Source organism: Dendrobates tinctorius, unplaced genomic scaffold (genome assembly GCF_039654945.1).
Source record: "Dendrobates tinctorius isolate UK_male_01 unplaced genomic scaffold, ASM3965494v1 ptg000024l, whole genome shotgun sequence".
In the NCBI taxonomy this organism is placed as follows: domain Eukaryota; kingdom Metazoa; phylum Chordata; class Amphibia; order Anura; family Dendrobatidae; genus Dendrobates; species Dendrobates tinctorius.
Genome location: NW_027361692.1, coordinates 8,223,157 through 8,245,071, shown reverse-complemented (window position 1 = coordinate 8,245,071; position 21,915 = coordinate 8,223,157). Strand labels below are relative to the sequence as shown.

The 21,915-nt window shown below is 43.6% G+C and overlaps 1 protein-coding gene across 3 annotated transcripts in view; it reads right to left on the bottom strand.

Moving 5' to 3' along the window:
• Positions 1-20,940, bottom strand: part of SLC17A5 (solute carrier family 17 member 5) — a 73,917-nt gene extending 52,977 nt beyond the window's left edge. Inside the window, exons 1-2 of one of the 3 annotated variants that reach the window (XM_073569327.1) lie at positions 20,556-20,940; positions 3,103-3,299 (exon numbers count right to left, since the gene is read on the bottom strand). In XM_073569327.1, the coding sequence (XP_073425428.1) occupies positions 3,103-3,299; positions 20,556-20,655 (297 nt within the window). In that variant the 5' untranslated portion in view covers positions 20,656-20,940. Of the gene's footprint in view, positions 1-3,102; positions 3,300-6,428; positions 6,481-19,937; positions 20,040-20,555 lie in introns of those variants that run through there. The other 2 variants (XM_073569329.1, XM_073569328.1) reach the window with 2 other exon arrangements.
• Positions 20,941-21,915: the final 975 nt, after the last annotated feature.

The following is a 21,915-nucleotide window of genomic DNA, read 5'->3' as shown; positions in this document are numbered from 1 at the left end:
CTAATATTAACCAACAGGCCAGACCGCATATCAAATGTAAGGGTTGGGGGTCACTTGGGTAATAGTGATCACAAACTAATAAGTTTTCATGTATCCTTTAAGATGTGTAGTAGAGGGGTTACAAGGACACTAAACTTCAGGAAAGCAAATTTCCAACGGATGAGAGATGATCTTGGTGCAATTAACTGGGACGATATCCTGAGACATAAAAATACACAAAGAAAATGGGAGACGTTTATTAGCATCCTGAATAGGACCTGTGCACAATATATACCATATGGGAATAAACATGCTAGAAATAGGAGGAAACCACTATGGTTAAACAGAGCTGTAAGGGGCACAATAAGAGATAAAAATAAAGCATTTAGAGAATTAAAGCAAGTAGGTAGTGATGAGGCATTAACTAAATACAGAAGATTAAATAAATTCTGTAAAAAGCAAATCAAAACAGCAAAGATTGAGACAGAGAGACACATTGCCAGAGAAAGTAAAAATAATCCCAAAATATTCTTTAACTACATAAATAGTAAGAAGCTAAAAAATGATAATGTTGGCCCCCTTAAAAATAGTCTGGGTGAAATGGTGGAGGAGGATGAGGAAAAAGCCAATATGCTAAATGACTTTTTTTCAACAGTGTTTACACAAGAAAATCCCATGACGGATAACATGATAAGGGATAAAAATTGTCCATTAAATGTCACCTGCCTAACCCAGCACGAAGTACGGCGGCGTCTAAAAATCACTAAAATTGACAAATCCCCGGGCCCGGATGGGATACACCCCCGAGTACTGCAGGAATTAAGCACAGTCATAGATAGACCATTATTTTTAATCTTTAAAGATTCCATAATAACAGGGTCTGTACCACAGGACTGGCGTATAGCAAATGTGGTGCCAATATTCAAAAAGGGGACAAAAACTGAACTTGGAAATTATAGGCCAGTAAGTTTAACCTCAACTGTGGGTAAAATCCTGGAGGGTTTTCCAAGAGATACTATACTGGAGTATCTGGAGAATAAACTTATGACACAATATCAACATGGGTTTACAAGTGACCGTTCCTGACTAATCTGATAAGCTTTTATGAAGCGGTAAGTTCCGGACTGGACCAAGGGAATGCAGTGGACGTGGTGTATATGGACTTTTCAAAAGCTTTTGATATGGTGCCACACAAAAGGTTGATACATAAAATGAGAACAATGGGGATAGGGGAAAATACGTGTAGGTGGGTTAAGAGCTGGCTCAGGGATAGAACAAAGGGTGGTTATTAATGGAGCACACTCGGACTGGGTCACGGTTAGCAGTGGGGTACCACAGGGGTCAGTTTTGGGCCCGCTTCTTAACATATTTATTAATGACCTTGTAAGGGTCTTAGAGAGTAGAATTTCAATATTTGCAGATGATACTAAACTCTGCAGGGTAATCAATTCAGAGGAGGACAATTTTATATTACAGGAGGATTTATGTAAACTAGAAGCTTGGGCTGATAAATGGCAAATGAGCTTTAATGGGGATAAATGTAAGGTCATGCACTTGGGTAGAATGAACAAGATGTATAATTATGTGCTTAATTGTAAAAAACACTGGGCAAAACTGTCACCGAAAAAGACCTGGGTGTATGGGTGGACGACAAACTCACATTTAGTGGCCAGTGTCAGGCAGCTGCTGCAAAGGCAAATAAAATAATGGGATGCATTAAAAGAGGCATAGATGCTCAGGAGGAGAACATAATTTTACCTCTATATAAGTCACTAGTGCGACCAACCACACTTAGAATACTGTGTACAGTTCTGGTCTCCGGTGTATAAGAAAGACATAGCTGAACTGGAGCGGGTGCAGAGAAGAGCGACCAAGGTTATTAGGGAACTGGGGGTCTGCAATACCAAGACAGGTTATTACACTTGGGGTTATTTAGTTTGGAGAATCGAAGGCTTATGGGTGATCTTATTACAATGTACAAAGACCTATCTAATGATCTTTTTACTCTTAGACCTGTGACGGGGACAAGGGGGCATCCTCTACGTCTGGAGGAAAGAAGGTTTAAGCATACTAACGGACGCAGATTCTTTACTGTAAGAGCAGTGAGACTATGGAACTCTCTGCCATATGATGTTGTAATGAGCGATTCCCTACTAAAATTTAAGAAGGGACTGGATGCCTTTCTTGAAAAAGTATAATATTACAGGGTATATACACTAGTTTCCTTAGTGTTGCGTTGATCCAGGGAGCTAGTCTGATTGCCATATGTGGAGTCGGGAAGGAATTTTTTTCCCCAATGTGAAGCTTACTGTTTGCCACATGGGTTTTTTTTTGCCTTCCTCTGGATCAACATGTTAGGGCAAGTTAGGATAGGATGGGTTGAACAAGATGGACTTAAAGTCTCCCTTCAACCTTAATTACTATGTTACTATGTTAAAAGAAGCTTCATATTCAATTTAATGCATTTTTGGCTTCTTGTGCCAATGCATGTGTTCTTAAACGCTCAGGAAACACTTAGCGGTTAAAAACGCAGCATGCTCATTAATTTTCGCATTGCTCCGTGTTTTTAGCCATTTCCAATGTTCCCAGAAAACACGCGGAAACAAACGCGTCAAAACGCGCCCTTTTTGGGCAAAAAACGCACAAGAAACGCGTGGAAATAAAACGCGCGTTTTCTGGGAAGGAGATAGCCTCAAACCCCAGAATCACTCCTGCTTCAGACATGTGTCTTAAATCAATATCATCATAACCAAACAGTCCAGAATAAAAGTTACCAGGTTATTTATTTTTTTTATTTTTTACAGAAAAAGAGAACATTGTAAAAACAGCATAATTGCTGACTTTTTATTAATTCCACCCAATTTGGAATCACTCCCCATTTTCAGTACATTATGTGATAAAATTTTACAATGTCATTTAAAATGGCAAATACCCTCAAGTGACGGTTAGTGGGAAAATAAAGTTATAACTCTTGGAAAGGAGAGGAGGAAAAAAATAAACAAAATAAAAATGGTTGAGTCTGAAAGGGTTGAAGTCATAAAGCACAATTCAGAAATGATGCACAGATTCCTTTTTCATTGACAAGAGACTAAAAGTACACTGTAATAATGGAAGTTTCCTTACCGTGGAGTTATGCGGCTTGCTGGGCACAGCTGAACGGTCAGGGCACACGTTGGCACTTTGGTTTACTTGTTCACTCGATGTTGAATTGACCATATCCACCAGAGCTACGCTTAAGTTGACCCGTAGTGCGTACAACATGAAGAAGCCCAGTAACGCCAACACTGCCAAGTTGTAACGAGCAGAACAACATGCAGGCACTGCAACACAAGACATCTTTGGTGTGAGCGGACATGGAGAATAAAACGTAGAAGAGTGTGTGTAACAGGAACAGCAGGGTAAGGCTAATGATGACATTCACCGCTCTGTTTGCTTAGCAGACTAATAGGTTTTTATGTGTACAGAGAGCATGCAAGGCAGCCATAAACACGGATGTGACTGACGGCTGGAGACACACTATATGCAAGAGGAAATGGTGGACTCACAGACACGGCAGTGACAACCCCTACAGGGGACACACCACATGTACAGTTGTGGCCAAAAGTATTGACACCCCTGCAATTCTGTCAGATAATACTCAGTTTCTTCCTGAAAATGATTGCAAACACAAATTCTTTGGTATTATTATCTTCATTTAATTTGTCTTAAATGAAAAAACACAAAAAGGATTGTCCTAAAGCCAAATTGGATATAATTCCACACCAAACATAAAAAAAAGAGGGTGGACAAAAGTATTGGCACTGTTCGAAAAATCATGTGATGCTTCTCTAATTTGTGTAATTAACAGCACCTGTAACTTACCTGTGGCACCTAACAGGTGTTGGCAATAAGTAAATCACACTTGCAGCCAGTTGACGTGGATTAAAGTTGACTCAACCTCTGTCCTGTGTCCTTGTGTGTACCACATTGAGCATGGAGAAAAGAAAGAAGACCAAAGAACTGTCTGAGGACTTGAGAAACCAAATTGTGAGGAAGCATGAGCAATCTCAAGGCTACAAGTCCATCTCCAAAGACCTGAATGTTCCTGTGTCTACCGTGCGCAGTGTCATCAAGAAGTTTAAAGCCCATGGCACTGTGGCTATCCTCCCTAGATGTGGACGGAAAAGAAAAATTGACAAGAGATTTCAATGCAAGATTGTGCGGATGTTGGATAAAGAACCTCGACTAACATCCAAACAAGTTCAAGTTGCCCTGCAGTCCGAGGGCACAACAGTGTCAACCCGTACTATCCGTCGGCGTCTGAATGAAAAGGGACTGTATGGTAGGAGACCCAGGAAGACCCCATTTCTTACCCCGAGACATAAAAAAAGCCAGGCTGGAGTTTGCCAAAACTTACCTGAAAAAGCCTAAAACGTTTTGGAAGAATGTTCTCTGGTCAGATGAGACAAAAGTAGAGCTTTTTGGGGAAAGGCATCAACAGAGTTTACAGGAGAAAAAAAGAGGCATTCAAAGAAAAGAAGACGGTCCCTACAGTCAAACATGGCTGAGGTTCCCTGATGTTTTGGGGTTGCTTTGCTGCCTCTGGCACTGGACTGCTTGACCGTGTGCATGGCATTATGAAGACTACCAACAAATTTTGCAGCATAATGTAGGGCCCAGTGTGAGAAAGCTGGGTCTCCCTCAGAGGTCATGGGTCTTAAAGCAGGACAATGACCCAAAACATATTTCAAAAAGCACTAGAAAATGTTTTGAGAGAAAGCACTGGAGACTTCTAAGGTGGCCAGCAATGAGTCCAGACCTGAATCCCATAGAACACCTGTGGAGAGATCTAAAAATGGCAGTTTGGAGAAGGCACCCTTCAAATATCAGGGACCTGGAGCAGTTTGCCAAAGAAGAATGGTCTAAAATTCCAGCAGAGCATTGTAAGAAACTCATTGATGGTTACCAGAAGCGGTTGGTCGCAGTTATTTTGGCTAAAGGTTGTTCAACTGAGTATTAGGCTGAGGGTGCCAATACTTTTGTCTGGCCCATTTTTGGAGTTTTGTGTGAAATGAACAATGTTTTGCTTTTTGCTTCATTCTCTTTTGTGTTTTTTCATTTAATACAAATTAAATGAAGATAATAATACTAAAGAATTTGTGTTTGCAATCATTTTCAGGAAGAAACTGAGTATTATCTGACAGAATTGCAGGGGTGTCAATACTTTTGGACACAACTGTATCAGCCATGATAGAAACTACAGTACTCAGAATATTACTGTAGAAGATTAGTCCAGCCACTTGGGAATATAGTACAGGCCCTCCAGTCAGGATTCTCTACGGTAATTTACATGTGTAAACATTTTTCTGTGGTGTCCCGTGTTCTGGCGGTGAGCACGTGAATCCATATTTTATAAGCTGTTTATAAAGGGACAGCAATAAGAGGCAACAGTTTACCGGGAAACCCAATGAGGTCTGTCCATACATATCAAGTCCCCTGTATGGATTTATAATATACGCAATACATTGGCTACCTGTAAGCGTGCTGCATATTGTGCTATCAATTCAATATGCTGAGTATGTCTAAAAAAAAGTCATTCGTTAGTAATGGATTTCGTGCCTTTTTTGGGGAAAAAAAAAAAAAAGAAGAAGATGGAGCAAAAAGATCTGCAGGACTCTGTCCCGGCAGCCACATTAGTAGTCTGTGGCTGCCAAACCAGAAGCCTGTGAAACTTCTCCGACATGCCTCTTCTCATTGGTAGGCTCAGTACGACGTCATCATTGTGACGCACACATTACGTCATTCCGGGTCCACTAATCACAAGGGTCCCCGAGAATGCCGGCAAGAAAAAGGAGGTTCACAGGGCTCTGGTTCAGTGGCCATGGACTACTGACCATGTGGCCGCTGGGACAGGCTCGTATATTTTTGTCGAGTATTCAGGGGTAGGCATACATTTTTAACATAGTTATTAAGGTTGAAGGGAGACTTTAAGTCCATCTAGTTCATCCCATATCCTATCCTAACAAGCCACAAACACTAAACATTTCGATCAGGCTCATTTTGAAAACCGGTCATTAAAAATATACATTTTCATATAATCTGAATGATTTCTGTATATTCATAGTAAACTCAGCATAAATGTCAGCATTTTACACATAGAAAATAAGCAGGCATGGTAATAAATGCTGTTCAAAAAGTAACAGTAAGAATACTAGTACTGACAAGAGTAAGGACATTCAGAAAAATGAGCTGCAAACATAAAGCCATAAAGCCTGCATGGTCCATCGAGGCTGCCCATAATCACTACGAGGACACAGGAGCCAATGGAGTCGCAGCCATGAGCGGAGCCATCTGCTGGATTTGCCTGTGCATTTTGCTATATACTACCATACTGAGAAGCGGTCACAACTAAATCATAATAATTTTGTAATAAAAAACAATTATCACAGAATAAAATAATTTTGTCTTACTTTTTTGTTCTCGCAGACGATCATATGGGCACAGCATCTGCTAACTGAATACTTTACTGGTTTCACTGCACTAGTTCATGATTAGCAATGGGCTGGACGTTGCAGAGGAACCGAGAAGCTAATTAAAAAGGGAAACCTGCAGGTCTGGTTTATCTTAAAAGGATAATGATATGACAATTACAGTTTAAAGAACATGTGAGACAAACTGACTTTTTTTCTATATGTGAATGATTGCTCAAACTAAGTCCCGCCACTCGGGGCTTCATGGCAGGACCATTCATTTAAACATATCTTCCTATCTGCTTGTTGTCCCTCTACCTCCAGGGTTAAAAAGGTGATCAGCAACGTCTCATTTTTCCAATAAAACTTACAAAACAACTTTGAAGTTGGTCTGAGGGGCCATGTGTATTCCCAGAAGTGACACCATTTTAAAAACGGCACCCCTCAAAGTGCTCGAAACCACATTCAAAAAGTTTATTACCCCTTCAGGTATCACAGGAATTAAAGCAATGTGGAAGGAAAAGAATGAAAATTTTACTTTTTCCCCACAAAAATGTTGTTTTAGCCCCAAATTTTTCACTTTTGCAAAGGTAACAGAAGAAAATGGGCCATACAATTTGTTGAGTGATTTCTCCTGAGTACACCAAGAGCCCACATGTGGTAAAAAAAAAAAAAAAAAAAAAAAAAACAAACTACTGTCTGGGCGCACGGCAGGGCTTGGAAGTGATGGAGCACCATTTGATTTTTAAAACACAAAATTGGCTGGATTAGATGGCGCACGCCATGTCAAGTTGGCAGAGCCCCTGATGTGCCTAAACAGTGGAAACCCACCACAGGTGACGTCATTTTGGAAACTACACTCACGGAATATATTTAGAGGTATGGGGAGCACCTTGAACCCACAGGTGCTTCATAGAATTTTATAACGTTGAGCTATGAAAATTAAACTATACATTTTTCCCACAAAAATGTTGTTTTGGCCTCATATTATTCATTTTCACAAGAGTAACAGGAAAAAATGGACTGCACTACTGTTTGGTTGCACAGACAGGCTCGGAAGGGAAGGAGCGTCATTTGAATTTTGGAGCGCCATTTTGGGTGGAATAGACTGCAGACGCCATGTCACATTTCAACAGCCCCTAACAAGCCAAAACAGCAGAAACCCCCACAAAATACCCTATTTTTGACACTAAACCTTGAGGAATTCACCTACAATTTTTAAACCTCAGGCGGTTGACTAAATTGTATAACACTGGGCAGAGTAAATGGAAAATTACCACTTATTCCACTAGACTGTTGCTTTGGTCCCAAGTTTTTAATTTTCAGGACTAGTAGGTGAAAACAAACTTTACAATTTGTTATGCAATTTCTCCTGAGTGCGCCAAAACCTCATATGGGGTCGAAAACTACTTTTGAGGCACAGTGCAGAGCTCAGAAGTGAAGGAGCAGCATATTATAGTGCACATTTTGATGTCATGATTTGTGGGTGCCGTGTCACATTGGTAGATTCCCTGGGATAGCTAATACTAGAGAAGAGAGAGAGAGGATTCAAAAAGATTTAAATAAACTGGAGAAGTGGGCAGCAACTAACAGAATGGTTTTTAACAGGGAGAAATGCAAAGTACTACATCTGGGCAATAAAAATGAAAAAAGCATATATAGAATGGGAGGAATAGGGCTAAGTGACAGCACATGTGAAAAAGACTTGGGTATACTAATAGATCACAGACTGAATATGAGTCAACAGTGTGATGCAGCAGCAAAAAAGGCAAATGCAATTCTAGGATGTATTAACAGAAGCATACAGTCTAGATCACGTGAAGTAATTATTTCCCTCTACTCCTCTTTGGTCAGACCTCATCTGGAATATTGTGTCCAATTTTGGGTACCACATTTTAAAAAAGACATCAACAAACTGGAGCAAGTTCAGAAAAGAGCGACCAGAATGGTGACCGGTCTGCAAACCCTGTCTTATGAGGAAAGGTTGCAGGATTTGGGAATGTTTAGTTTGCAAAAGAGAAGACTGAGAGGAGACTTAATAGCTGTCTACAAATATCTAAAGGGCTGTCACATTGTAGAAGGATCAACTTTATTCTCATTTGCACAAGGAAAGACTAGAAGCAATGGGATGAAGCTGAATGGGAGGAGACACAGATTAGATATTAGAAAAAACTTTTTGACAGTTAGAGTAATCAATGAGTGGAACAGGCTGCCACGAGAAGTGGTGAGTTCTCCTTCAATGGAAGTCTTCAAACAGAGGCTGGACAGACATCTAACTGGGATGATTTAGCGAATCCTGCTTTGAGCAGGGGGTTGGACCAGATGGCCCAGGAGGTCCCTTCCAACTCTACGATTCTATGATTCTATGAGGTGTCAGAACAGAAGAACCCCCATAAGTGACCCCATTTTTCAAACTACACCTTTAAATATTCATTTAAATATATTATATATAATCTAAGGGTGAAGTGATAATATTGACATCACAGCTGCGTCACAGAATTTTATACCATTGAGCGGTGAAGAAAAAATAATTCCATTTTTACCACAAAATCTTGTTTTAGCCCCAGATTTTACAATTTCACACAGGGAAATAGGTAAAACTGGCACTAAAATTTGTCACACAATTTCTGCTGAACATGACAATACCATGTAGCTGTACAGTACTGCTTAGCCACATTTCGAGACTCGGAAGGGAAGAAGTGCCATTTGTTTCTTGGAGAACAAATTTTTGCAGAATACTTTGCAGACTCCATATACAGAGGTCCCAAGTGCCAAAAGGGCAGAATCCATCTCAAGTTGCCATATTTTGAAAATTATTCCCCTCTAGGAATTTATCTACAGGTGTAGTGACAACGTTGACTCCATGGGCATCTTCCAGAAACAGGCAGCAATGGAGGTTTCTGAGTGAAAATTGCAAATCTGCTGTTGTAATGCCTATACATTGTAGTGACCATATACAGAGCCCAGCTTGTGCTTCTGGAGAAATGGACCTCAAAATAAGCGGGCTGTATTTGCTACAGAAATGGCAAACATGTTGACGCTAAATGTGGTTTAGGCACACTGGGGTTCAGAAGGGAAGGGGGCACTAGCATTTGGGAATGCAGAAATCACTGGATTTCTTTTTGGGGTGAGGAGCCTTTGTACCACCAGTAAGTTGATACATTGACAGATGATGGACCTGAGTGGGGGCTTTTTTGTGAATTGAGTTGAAGTTTTTACTGGGAACATTTTTCAATTTAGATCACATTTATCCACCGCTCTATGCTGACCAGTTACTTTGAGATTTCCATCCAGAATAGCGTTGTTCGCGTACAGGTCCTGCGCATGGAAAATTGCCTCTTGCGTGTGCGCGGTATGCTTTGCCCAACCGCGGGCAAAGCCGAAAAGCATTAGTGCACATGCACTGGAAGTACTATGTCCCGGTAGTATTTTGCTGTGTTCAGGCGCATGCACACTAATGCTTTTCGGCAAAACATACTGTGAACGCACAGGAGACAATTTGAATGCGCACAACGCTATTCACATAACGGAATTAGTACAGCACGCCGAGGAGGGGTGGACAGAAAACACCCATCGGACCGGACCGAGGATATTTACATACAGCACGGCAGAAATATAAAAGGTTTTTATGGGGGATTCATGATGGGGAGTCAGGGGGTTTCACAAGTAGTTGGGGAATGTATAGCTCACACTCCATTAGATGATATTTTTAGTTGATAGGCCAAAAAACTGTTATATATATATATATATATATATATATATATATATATATACACACACATACATACATACATATATACACACACACACACACACACACACACATAAGAAAAAAAGAGGAAACAGCACAGTACCTCACTTCGGGTGCACGGCCCCAGACAAAAAGTCCTATTTTCAGCCACAACGTCCAATATTCATTCCAAATAAAGGCAGCACTCCATAGTTAGTTTTTCAAGTGGTAGTGAGTTTATTGGACCCACATATCAAGGCAACGTTTCAGCTCAATTGAGCCTTTCTCAAGCCTGAAAGCTGAAAGTCTGAACTTCAACTGCATCTGAATTGTTTTGTTTAAAATTCATTGTGGTAATGTCTAGAACCAAAATTAGAAAAATGTTGTCTCTGTCCAAATATATATGGACCTAACTGTATGTCATGCTATTGGCGCCAACATGCCTTTGCATAAGGTGAGGGTGACCTCACAATAACGTGATGTGAACTGGGCCTCATATTAACATCCTAGAAAGAGGTCTTGTGTCCAACATCAGAAAGCTGAACCAGAAACAGCTTACATGACATTGCTCTGTACAAATGGTACCCAGTGCATAATCAAAGGTTTTCATTGGCAACATAGTTATTCAAGGGGTTGTCCAGGTTTGGCACGAAAGTTGGCAGACACTATGTGATGGTGTTAGCAGTCATGTGGTAAAAGAATGCAATATGCATACTCCTGGCTACATGCAGACTAGACGTGCAGCTTTGCTCAACTGAATTAAGCGTGGCTGCGCACGTCTACTCGGAATGTGTCCGGGAGGATGAATGTTGCATACTTGAGGTCACATGATCACCTGCTCCCAGCATCGGCACCAGAAGAATCCCAACAGCGTGCACGGTGCGCGATGGGAGGATTCACATCTCAGTAGTCATATAGAATGACTGCTGACTTTCGGGCCAAATGTGGACAGCCCCTTTAAAACTGACGTCTTATCAGATGTTGCTCTATGCAAGGGCTGTTTGTTATAGGAGCAACTCTAACATAAATGGTAAAAATACTGTGCTGTCTGACTAGGGGTCCCGTTACACTTAGCGACGCACCAGCAATCCCGATAACGATACGACCCGGTCAGGATCGCTGGTGCGTCGCTAAATGGTCAAAAGTGGGCTGTCAAACAGGCAGATCTTTCCAGCGACGCAGCAGCGATACAGCGATCCGTCGGGGGGGGGGGGGGGTCGCTGTTACCTGTCACACTGCAGCGATTCTGACGACTTCCGCAGGCGTCCACACAGGATGCATGCCAGCCAGCGGGACACCAACGGCGAAAAAATGGCCCAGGCCATTCGAGCACGGTCAGCTATATCCAGCAGGGGGGGCGGTCGTAGGTACGTGTCACACAATGCGAAATCGCTGGCAAGATCGCTGTTGCGTCACAGAATCGGTGACGCTTTAGGCCTGTTTCACACTTACATTGTCGGCGGTCAGCTGAAATCCGCCAAAGGTTAAAAACAACTGATCCGACTCTGTTAAGTGATGTACGGATGTAATCGGACCACGTTGTAGTATGGATCCGCTTGGGAGAGAGAGAGAGATTGAAGGGATGAAATAATCGACCAGACACATAATGGCCAGCAAATACAAGGAAACAGTGTAAACCAGGATAAACGCTGGATACGGTGTTTGGTTGTACCCTAAATGTGTCAATCACATTTTGATAGAGTTATCACCTGCTCTACAAAATCACAGGATTCATTTTTACTTTACTTGGATTACGAGAAATTGCAGTCCCTTAATTGTATTTGCTTATGACGCAGGAAGCCAGTGATGTCTGTGAGACATTGCAGGCAGTAATGAGATTATAATGAATGTGTCATTCTATACCATAGGAGAATGTAGGAATCACATGATTCTTATACACATCACTGAAAATTCTCCATTGACGTATGTATAATACCCATGTTTGTACAGTCCTCAAAAGAAATGAAAGAAAACACTAGACTTATACATCGGATATCAATGAACAAAAGTTGAAATTCTTTACTGATGTAAATTGTGTGATTTTTTAACAACAAAATACTGATAAAAAAATCAACACGAAAATCAAAAGTAAAATACTGAAATCGCAGGAGGATCCAATGTGTGTGAATTTAATTCAGAGAACTCAATATACAAATTGTCTCTTCAGAAAGAAAAGGACTGGGACTCTAGCGCCACCTATTGGAGGCAGCGATCCTAAAAGTCAATATTTAACTCTTCAAAGAGAGCCTGTGAGGTCCTCGTGCCCCCAGAACTACCAGAAATTGCGTCTGCATATGTATATAACCTAACAGTCCGTGCATTACATTACATACATAAACAGATCTTTAGAAAAAGTATTTCTAAAGTCTGTTTAGGATATGGAAATGAGGCCTTTGGCTAGTCCATGGTGGCGTTAGGGTATGTGCACACGTCGCGGATTTGACTGAATCCGCAGGTAAAATGACCTGCGTTTTACTGCAGATTTCCCCTGCAGATTTCTATAATGGAGCAGGTGTAACAACGCTGTGGATTTCGCACAAAGAATTGACATGCTGCAGAAAATAAATGCAGGAAATCTGGTGGAATTTACTCCAGCATGTGCACAGCGGATTTCGTTTTCCATAGGTTTACATGGTACTGTACACCGCATGGAAAACTGCTGCGGATCCGCAGGGCCAAATCCACAACGTGTGCACATACCCTTAGCGTCCCCAGACTAGTTGGCCCACTTACGAGCGCCGGCGTCATTGCTAGTGCTATACTTACCTTGCGCGGCTTCTTTTCCTCGCTGCGTTCAACCACTGAAGCTGGGTTTACGCGTGTCAGCTTCAGAGAGGCGCACTGTGCATGATCGGAAGTGCAGAAAACTCATATGCAGTCCGCCTCTCTGTCGCTTGTAAGATGTTAACACAACCATAGGGGCGTGATAACATTTAAATGGGGCGACTAGTCTGCGGACACTAAACGCCTCCTGGACTAGTCAAAGCCCTCATTTACATATCATAAACAGACTTTAGAAATACTTTTTCTAAAGATCTGTTTATTTACATAATATAATAAAGGGACTGTAAGGCTGTGTGCCCACGTTGCTTTTTTTTAAGCATTTCCGCGCGTTTTTGCCGCCACGGAAATGCTTAAAAAACGCTAGCAAAATGCATTCCCATGCAATCCTATGGGATTCCGCATTTGCTGCGGATTTTTCCTCTGCATGTCCATTACTTTTTGCGGAATCGCGGCAATTCCGCCGCCATAGGATTGTATTGAACCGCTCACTTTACGCACGTGGCTATGCCTACCATGCGTAAAGTGAGCGCTTCATGTGCGGATGGTACCCAGGGTCTGGAGGAGACTCTCCTCTATGCCCTGGGTACCATATTCCTGTAAAAAATAGAGTTTAAATAAAAAATAGGGATATACTTACCCTCTGTCGGCCCCCGGAGTGCTCCCGGCCCCCAGCAAGTTCCGATCCCATGGATGCATTGACCAAAAGACCTCTGATAACGTCGTGGTCGCGTGACCGCCACATCAGAAGTCATTGGCGCAATGAATCCCTGGGAAAGTAACTTGCTGGCAGCGCCGCTGGGGGTCGGGAGGACTCCGGGGGCCGACAGAAGAGGAGCATATCCCTATTTTTTATTTTTAATATTCTTTTACTATTGATACTGCATAGGCAGCATCAATAGTTGGTCACACTTGTCAAGCACTATGCTTGACTAGTGTGACCAACCTGTCAATCACTTTTCCAATCGCTTGGAAAAGCGCTAGCATTCAGGAAGCTCAAAACGCTTGCAAAACATGCGAATTCCGCATGTGTTTTACCCATGGAGGGGAGTTGCGGAAATGCTGCGGACAATTCCGCAGCATTTCTGCAACGTGGGTACATACCCTGCCTTAGGCTATTTACATACGCAGACAACTGCTGATGGTGCTGAGGGCTCGGGAGACCTTACAAGTTATCCTTAAAAAGGCTTGCTAAGTGACTTAGAATAAAAGCCATACCAGAATCTCAATTTCAAGAAACGGTGCTCCCTCCCTTCCAAGCCCGGACGTGTGCCCAAACAGTGGTTTACCCCAACATATGGGGTATCAGCGTATTCAGGAAAAATTGCATAACAACTTTGGGGGTCTAATTTCTCCTGTTACCCTTGTAAAAATAAAAACATTGGGGGCTAAAAAATTATTTTTGTGGAAAAAAAATGATTTTTTTATTTTCACGGCTCTGCCTTATAAACTTCTATGAAGCACTCAGGCTGTGTGCACATGCTGCGGATTAATCCGCACGGATTTTGCAAAAACCGCAGATAATCCGCAGGTCCAAAGACCTGCGGATTATCTGCGGTTTTGCCTGCGGTTTGGTCCTGCGGATTCACTATCTCCACAATGGTGGAGATAGGAACCCGCAGCGGTTTCCGCAGAAAGAATTGACATGCAATTCTTTCTGCGGATTCAAAACCGCAGCAAATCCGTGCGGTTTTTTCCGCAGCGTCGGCACAGCGTTTTTTGTTTTTCCATTCAAATGAATGGTACTGTACACCGCAGCTAAAACTGCTGCGTGTCCGCAGCGGCCAAAACCGCTGCGGAAACGCAGCGGAATCCGCAGCGTGTGCACACAGCCTCAGAGGTTCAAAGTGCTCACCACACATCTAGATAAGTTCCTTGGGGGGTCTAGTTTCCAAAATGGGGTCACTTGTGGGGGAGCTCCAATGTTTAGGCACACAGGGGCTCTCCAAACACGACATGGTGTCCGCTAACGATTGGAGCTAATTTTCCATTCAAAAAGTCAAATGGCGCTCCTTTCCTTCTGAGCCCCGCGGTGCGCCCAAACAGTGGTCCCCCACATACGAGGTTTCAGCGTACTCAGGACAAATTGGAAAACAACCTTTGGGGTCCACTTTCTCCTTTTACCCTTTGGGAAAATAAAAAAAAAAATTGTTGCTAAAAGTTTTTGTGACTAAAAAGTTAAATGTTCATTTTTTTCTTCGATGTTGCTTCTGCTGCTGTGGAACACCTGAAGGGTTAATAATCTTCTTGAATGTGGTTTTGAGTAGCTTGAGGGGAGCAGTTTTTAGAATGGTGTCACTTTTGGGTATTTTCAGCCACATAGACCTGACTTCAAATGTGAGGTGGTCCCTAAAAAAAAAAAAAAAAAAAAAAAAAAAAAGGTTTTGCAAATTTTGTTGCAAAAATGAGAAATCGCTGATCAACTTTTAACCCTTATAACTTCCTAACAAAAAAAAAAATGTTGTTTCCAAAATTGTGCTGATGTAAAGCACACATGTGGAAAATGTTATTTATTAACTATTGTGTGTCACATAACTCTCTGGTTTAACAGAATAAAAATTCAAAATGTGAAAATTGCAAGATTTTCAATATTTTCGCCAAATTTCAGATTTTTTCACAAATAAACGCAAAAATTATTGACCTAAATTTACCACTAACATGAAGCCCAATATGTCACGAAAAAACAAACTCAGAATTGTTAAGATCCGTTGAAGCGTTCCTGAGTTATTACTAGGGACACTAGTCAGAATTGCAAAAAAAATGGCCAGGTCATTAAGGTCAAAATAGGCTGGGTCATTAAGGGGTTAAAGAGTAACTAAACTTTTTGCGGGCAGTTTATATACCTGCAGATCAGTGGGGTTCGGAAATCCCATCGACTGCTCAAAAGATGGCAGAGAAGTGTGCAGCTTGGGTGCAGAAGTGCACACGGCGTGGAGTACGGATGAAATAGAAAGACGATGGCATATTAAATGCCAGTCTTGCTTAATTTTTCTCTTTAATAGAGATTTAACGTGAATTGGCAAACTTCAGAACATATATGGAGTTTAATAGTTATTTTTATAGAGCCATTTATATTTGTGTAAAGTAATCTCGCCTTAAAGAGGTTCACCACTACTCTGACACCCCCATCACAATTGCTACATTCCCCCTCTGAAACTTGATGGCTACAGTATACATTTTTGCATACCTTAATTATCATGATTACTGACAAAGCAGATTGGCAACATAACATGCCCAAGTAAAATTAGTGTTTTTTTTGCTAATTACAGCTAAAGATAGAAGTGTACAGATCCTCCCTGCTGCTTGGAACAGACCTTATTTGCCTTGGGTTGTTTATACACTAAATCCTTCTTGTGCAAGAGAACACTTTGCTCCATGTTCTCAAGTGCTTGAGGATTTTACGCTAGCCCAAGAAGACGAAACTGCAAGGATATGATGTCAAGTACGTAATTCACAAGATTGCTGCAGCCGATCATTAGCTAAGGTCAATGACTAATTGCATGAGCATGTATGTAATGTGGTCTCTGTAAGACCGGAATTAGGCCGAGATCACACATGCGAGGAATACGGCCGAGTCTCGCATGTTAATGCTGCCGGCACTCAGGAGGGGAGCGTGCAGCTGCATGTATTGCTATGCGGCCGCACGCACCGATCCGAGTGCCGGCGGCAGTGCGAGACTCGGCCGTATTCTTCGCATGTGTGATTCCGGCCTTAAAGGGTTTATATCAAGCGTGTAAGTTATCCCCTATGAATAGGATAGAGAGCAACTTCCTGTTCACCGGGGGTCCAACTGCTGGATCCCCCACAGATCTCCAGAATGAGGATCTAAAGAGCCCCTTGTGATTGGGACAACATGGAGCATGCACTCCTCATTCTTTATGGGACAGCTGATGAAAGCAGACGGGATAACTTCCAAAATTGACACAAATAATTACAAGTTATTTTTTGGACTATTTCCTGTTTTTAGGCAGCTTTCAGTTGTTATCAACATGGTTGTGAAAATTACAAAAAAAAAGTAAAAGCAATGCTATACGTTTTCACATGTGGCCAGATTGCTGTAGATATGGATTTTCAGTTTGGATTTGTGCACGGAAAACTCACAGCCGATTACATTTACAGCTTTTCAGATGAGGTATGAACAAACAGCTTTTTAGTCTTTTAATTTTTAACACGGAAAGTAACCTTCAGTAAAACTTAAAATGCACAGCAAGCTAATTTCTGCTGCTAATCTTCTCGCTCGTGCTCAATCACATCAGGGATTTTTATTTTTAAATAAAAAGGTCCAAGTTTCACCAGTGTTCTCGATCAGAGTTTGGTCAGTGTGTCAATTTTTAAAAACGGAGATTGGTCAGCACATCATAGGTTTTTCTTGAATGATAGTGATGAGCGAACGTGCTTGGGTGTTATCGGAGTATGTCGGGCATGCTCGTATATTATGTTAGAGTCCCTGCGGCTGCATGATTTGTGGCTGTTAGGCTGGGTTCACATAGCGTTAATGCACCCATACACTACTATAGACGAGCGCATAATCGGCATGCGTTAGCAATGTGCCGTCATTCTGACGGACCCGCGGACGCTGTCTGCAGCGTCTGATGGTCTGTCACTGCTAGCGCAGACAGAGAAGCTGCGCTAGCGTGATCGGTAAACGCGATGACAACATGACAGTAGCGTTAATGCAGTCCATCAACATTATGCATTAACGCTATGTGAACCTGGCCTTAGGCTTCTTTTACATTTACTGTGTTTTTGCGGCGCCCAATAGATTTCTATGGGGCCCCAAAATCGGCCCGCAAAAATTCCACAGTGCGCCGTATGGTCGTATTTGCGGCCGTGAAAAAAGATCGAGCCGACTTGATCTTTTTCACGGCGTACGGATACGGCCCTCATTGAAAATCAATGGGGGTCGCAAAAACAAACGGAGGTTTGTTTTTGCGGTGCACAGTCACTTCCGAGTTTTGCAGAACTAAATTTTTTTTCCCCAAAACTACATCAATAGTATTGGAAAACTGAAAAACGGCAATCCACAAGTTTTTTTGCGGTCAGTTAATGGGGCAGGCCGGGAAAATTGCGGTGATACGGCCCGCAAAAAACTCAGCAAGTGTAAAAGAACCCATAGACAGCCGCAACACATGCAGAGATTCCCTAACAAACAGGCAATCCCCGCATGTGTTGCGTCTAACAGCCACATAACATGCAGCCGCAGGGACTAGAACATATTATCCAAGCACGCCAAAGATAAATAGAGATGGAGTTGGCGGGACGAATGTAGACCACAACACACCATCATGATGCAACGTTTCGGGGCCATGCCCCTTCCTCCGGTGACCTAACTCTACCTGGCTTAGGGAATGTTCACTTGGAATTTTTTTAATATGGATTGTAAAGCAGAACTGCTTCAAAATATATGTCAAAGAATTACAAAAAGAATGGGGAAGTGGCTTTTGATGTGGATTCGTTTCAAAATTCAAGTAAAACAGCTGAGGCTATGTTCATTCGCAGCATTTTTTTTCTACAGCGAAAAAACAGCTTTCTTGATTTTGCTGTGTTTTGGGTTCTTTTTGGTACCGATTACATGTGTGATGTGTCTATAGTACATGTTTAATAAAACTGACTATCAACCAAAAATGGAGCAAAAATTGCTGCAACACCTGTTTTGTTGTGGTTAGCAGCATTTTTGCAGTTTCACATTGCTTTCTATGGGTGAAGAAATCCTGCAGAAAAGCTGAAAGAAGTGACATTCTACAGATTTTAAAAACGCTGCAGCGCTCAAATTCCGTCTGGAAATAACAACAAGCGTGTGCATGAGATTTCCGATATCGTGCAGCTTTTGCTGGTACTGAAAAAAAAAAAATGCAGCTTTTCTGCAGAAAAAAAAAAGCAACAAAAAAATGCTGCATGTGAACATAGCCTTTACTGTGAACTTACCCTTGAGAAGGACCTGTCACTATTGATGAGCGAGTATACTCGTTGCTCGGGTTTTCCCGTGCATGCTCGGATGGTCTCCGAGTATATTGTAGTGTTCGGAGATTTAGTTTCTGTCCCCACAGCTGCATGATTTGTGGCTGCTAGACAGCCTGAATACATGTGGCAATTGCCTGTTTATTAGGAAATCCCCACATGTATTCCAGGCTGTCTAGCAGCCACAAATCATGCAGCTGCGTCGACAAACTAAATCTCCGAGCACGCTAAAATACTCGGAGATCACTTGAGCAACATACTCGCTCATCACTACCTGTCACCACTCTCGACCTGCCTGTTTAAGTAGATGCTTGCATTCTAAATAAAACACTAATTCTGACCCATCTTTACTTCGAATCCTGGATTGTGGGTCGGATTCTCTCTTGATGCAATTCAGTAACAGGAGAAAAGCTCCGTAATACCGCGGCCTATGGAATATGCTACATGTTTTCACATAGGATTTGTACAGAAGGGACATAAGGAGGCGAATAGATACTTTTACTGCTTGGCACAATATCCATGGATCTTTAAACTGAGGTTTGAAGGAATAAGCACAAAATTCCATATTCTAATAGAATCTGCCCATGTAAAGCCATAATGAGGCCAACCATGAATAATCCGCAGCCCATCCCTCCAATACACAGGAAGGGCTACATTGCTGATTACTGATAATGGCGAGCACAGTCAGCTCCTCATACGGGCGATCAGCTGCCGCGCGGCCTCATGGATGATAATGGCAACTGTTCAGCCGCAAAATCAAGTAATTGTGCAACATTTGCTTTTTAGACCACTGACCACATTGTGTCTTACTGTAAAAAGACCCCATCATTGCACGCAATAAGATTCTTATGGTGGTCTATGCAGGTTCTGGAGGAAGAGTAGACATGAGCACCTCCACGTCATCAAGGGCCGCCCCGCTGTTATGGTACGCAACTCAATACCAAGACCCAAACTGCACGAGTAAAGGGTCTAGATGAAAACGGGTCCGGCATACGGTATGGTCCCAGGTTAGGGAAGGAATATAAAAACTCTGCACTCGCCTCCTGGATCACTGCCGCTCCTCTGCACTGGTGGTCAGGTTTCCCTCCGGTCTCCTCTTAAAGACAATGTCACATGACGGCCGTAGCCAATCAGCGGTTCTCATCCCTTGACACTGACCATGCCAGGAGACCAGCAGGTGACCCAAAAGCCAAAGTGCCAATGTGGAGAATCCAGGGAGCTACCGAATGAGGAAGCAATTACATAATGTGACAGGAGCAAACAACATGCAAATCAGCAACTTATAGCCATTGTGTACATATGACTTTGGCTTTTGGGTCACCTGCTGGTCTCCTGGCATGGTCAGTGTCATGGGATGAGAACCGCTGATTGGCTACGGCCGTCATGTGACATTGTCTTTAAGAGGCCATTGTGCACTGGCGGACAGAAGACGGCACTGTATATATATATATACACACACACACATATATATATATAGGCCCTTTACAGGTCAGTAGCTCATCATACTGAAGACATCACCCGCAGGTGGGCCCCTGACATGTTGGGCCCCTGATACATACACACTGCATATCTATGTACACACAAGTCACGTGTCCCAGTCAGCTGATCCCTGGCCTCTGACAGGCGCAGGCTGCACAGTCCTCAGCGCCGGCTCTCACCTCGGGCAGGAGGGCTGCGCTGGATGCTGCCGGTCCCCTCATCGTCTTCTCCTAGCAGAGGGCTCCTGTCCTCGTCACTGTCGCTTCCCCACGTCCTCATGGTGCGGAGCGGCCGGCAGCTGGGTGCAGTCCACAGCTCAGCCGGGTCCCGTGCTCAGGAACCCCATGTCTGAGTCAGAAGCCAGCAAACACCGGAGACGCCTCCTCCTCGTGCTGCTGACCCCTCCTTCCGGGCCACTTCCTCAGGCGGGCGGTGCAGGCTGAGCCGTGCTGTACTGAGGAGACTAGAGAGCTGCGTGTGACTCTCGCCGCATCCTCCTCACAGGGCAACGCCTTTCTCACCTCACGGGACTATAGTGTAGCGCCTGGGGAAGATTATTAACGGTCACAGCCCCCATAGGAGGCACAGTGCCCACACTAGAGTGAGCCCAGCACCGACACCGCTGTGACACTAGAGTGAGCCCAGCACCGACACCGCTGTGACCCCCGTGCTGACACCAATGTGATTCCGTACTGACACTGCGATCCCCTCGCCGACACCACTGCGATCCCTTCGCCGACACCACTGCGATCCCCGCTCCGACACCACTGCGATCCCCGACACCACTGCGATCCCCGCCCCGACACCACTGCGATCTCCGCCCCGACACCACTGCGATCCCCTCGCCGACACCACTGCGATCCCTGCTCCGACACCACTGCGATCCCCGCTCCGACACCACTGCGATCCCCGACACCACTGCGATCCCCGCCCCGACACCACTGCGATCTCCGCCCCGACACCACTGCGATCCCCGCCCCGACACCACTGCGATCCCCGCCCCGACACCACTGCGATCCCCGCCCCGACACCACTGCGATCCCCTCGCCGACACCACTGCGATCCCCTCGCCGACACCACTGCGACCCCCGCCCCGACACCACTGCGACCCCCGCCCCGACACCACTGCGACCCCCGCCCCGACACCACTGCGACCCCCGCCCCGACACCACTGCGACCCCCGCCCCGACACCACTGCGATCCCCGACACCACTGCGATCCCCGACACCACTGCGATCCCCGCCCCGACACCACTGCGATCCCCGCCCCGACACCACTGCCATGGTGTGACGATATTTGTTCCCGGTATGTGGTATTATTCAGTCACTATGAGGTGGTAATATATGATCTGGTCATGGTGTGGCAGTATTTGTTCCTTGTATGTGCTATTATTCGATCACTGTGGTGGTAATATGTGGTCTGACCATGGTGTGGCTTTTTTTGTCCCGTGTGGTGTTATTTGGTTGCTATGTGGTGGTAATATGTGGTCTGGTCATGATGTGGTGGTATTTGTTCCTTGTATGTAGTATTTTTGGTCAC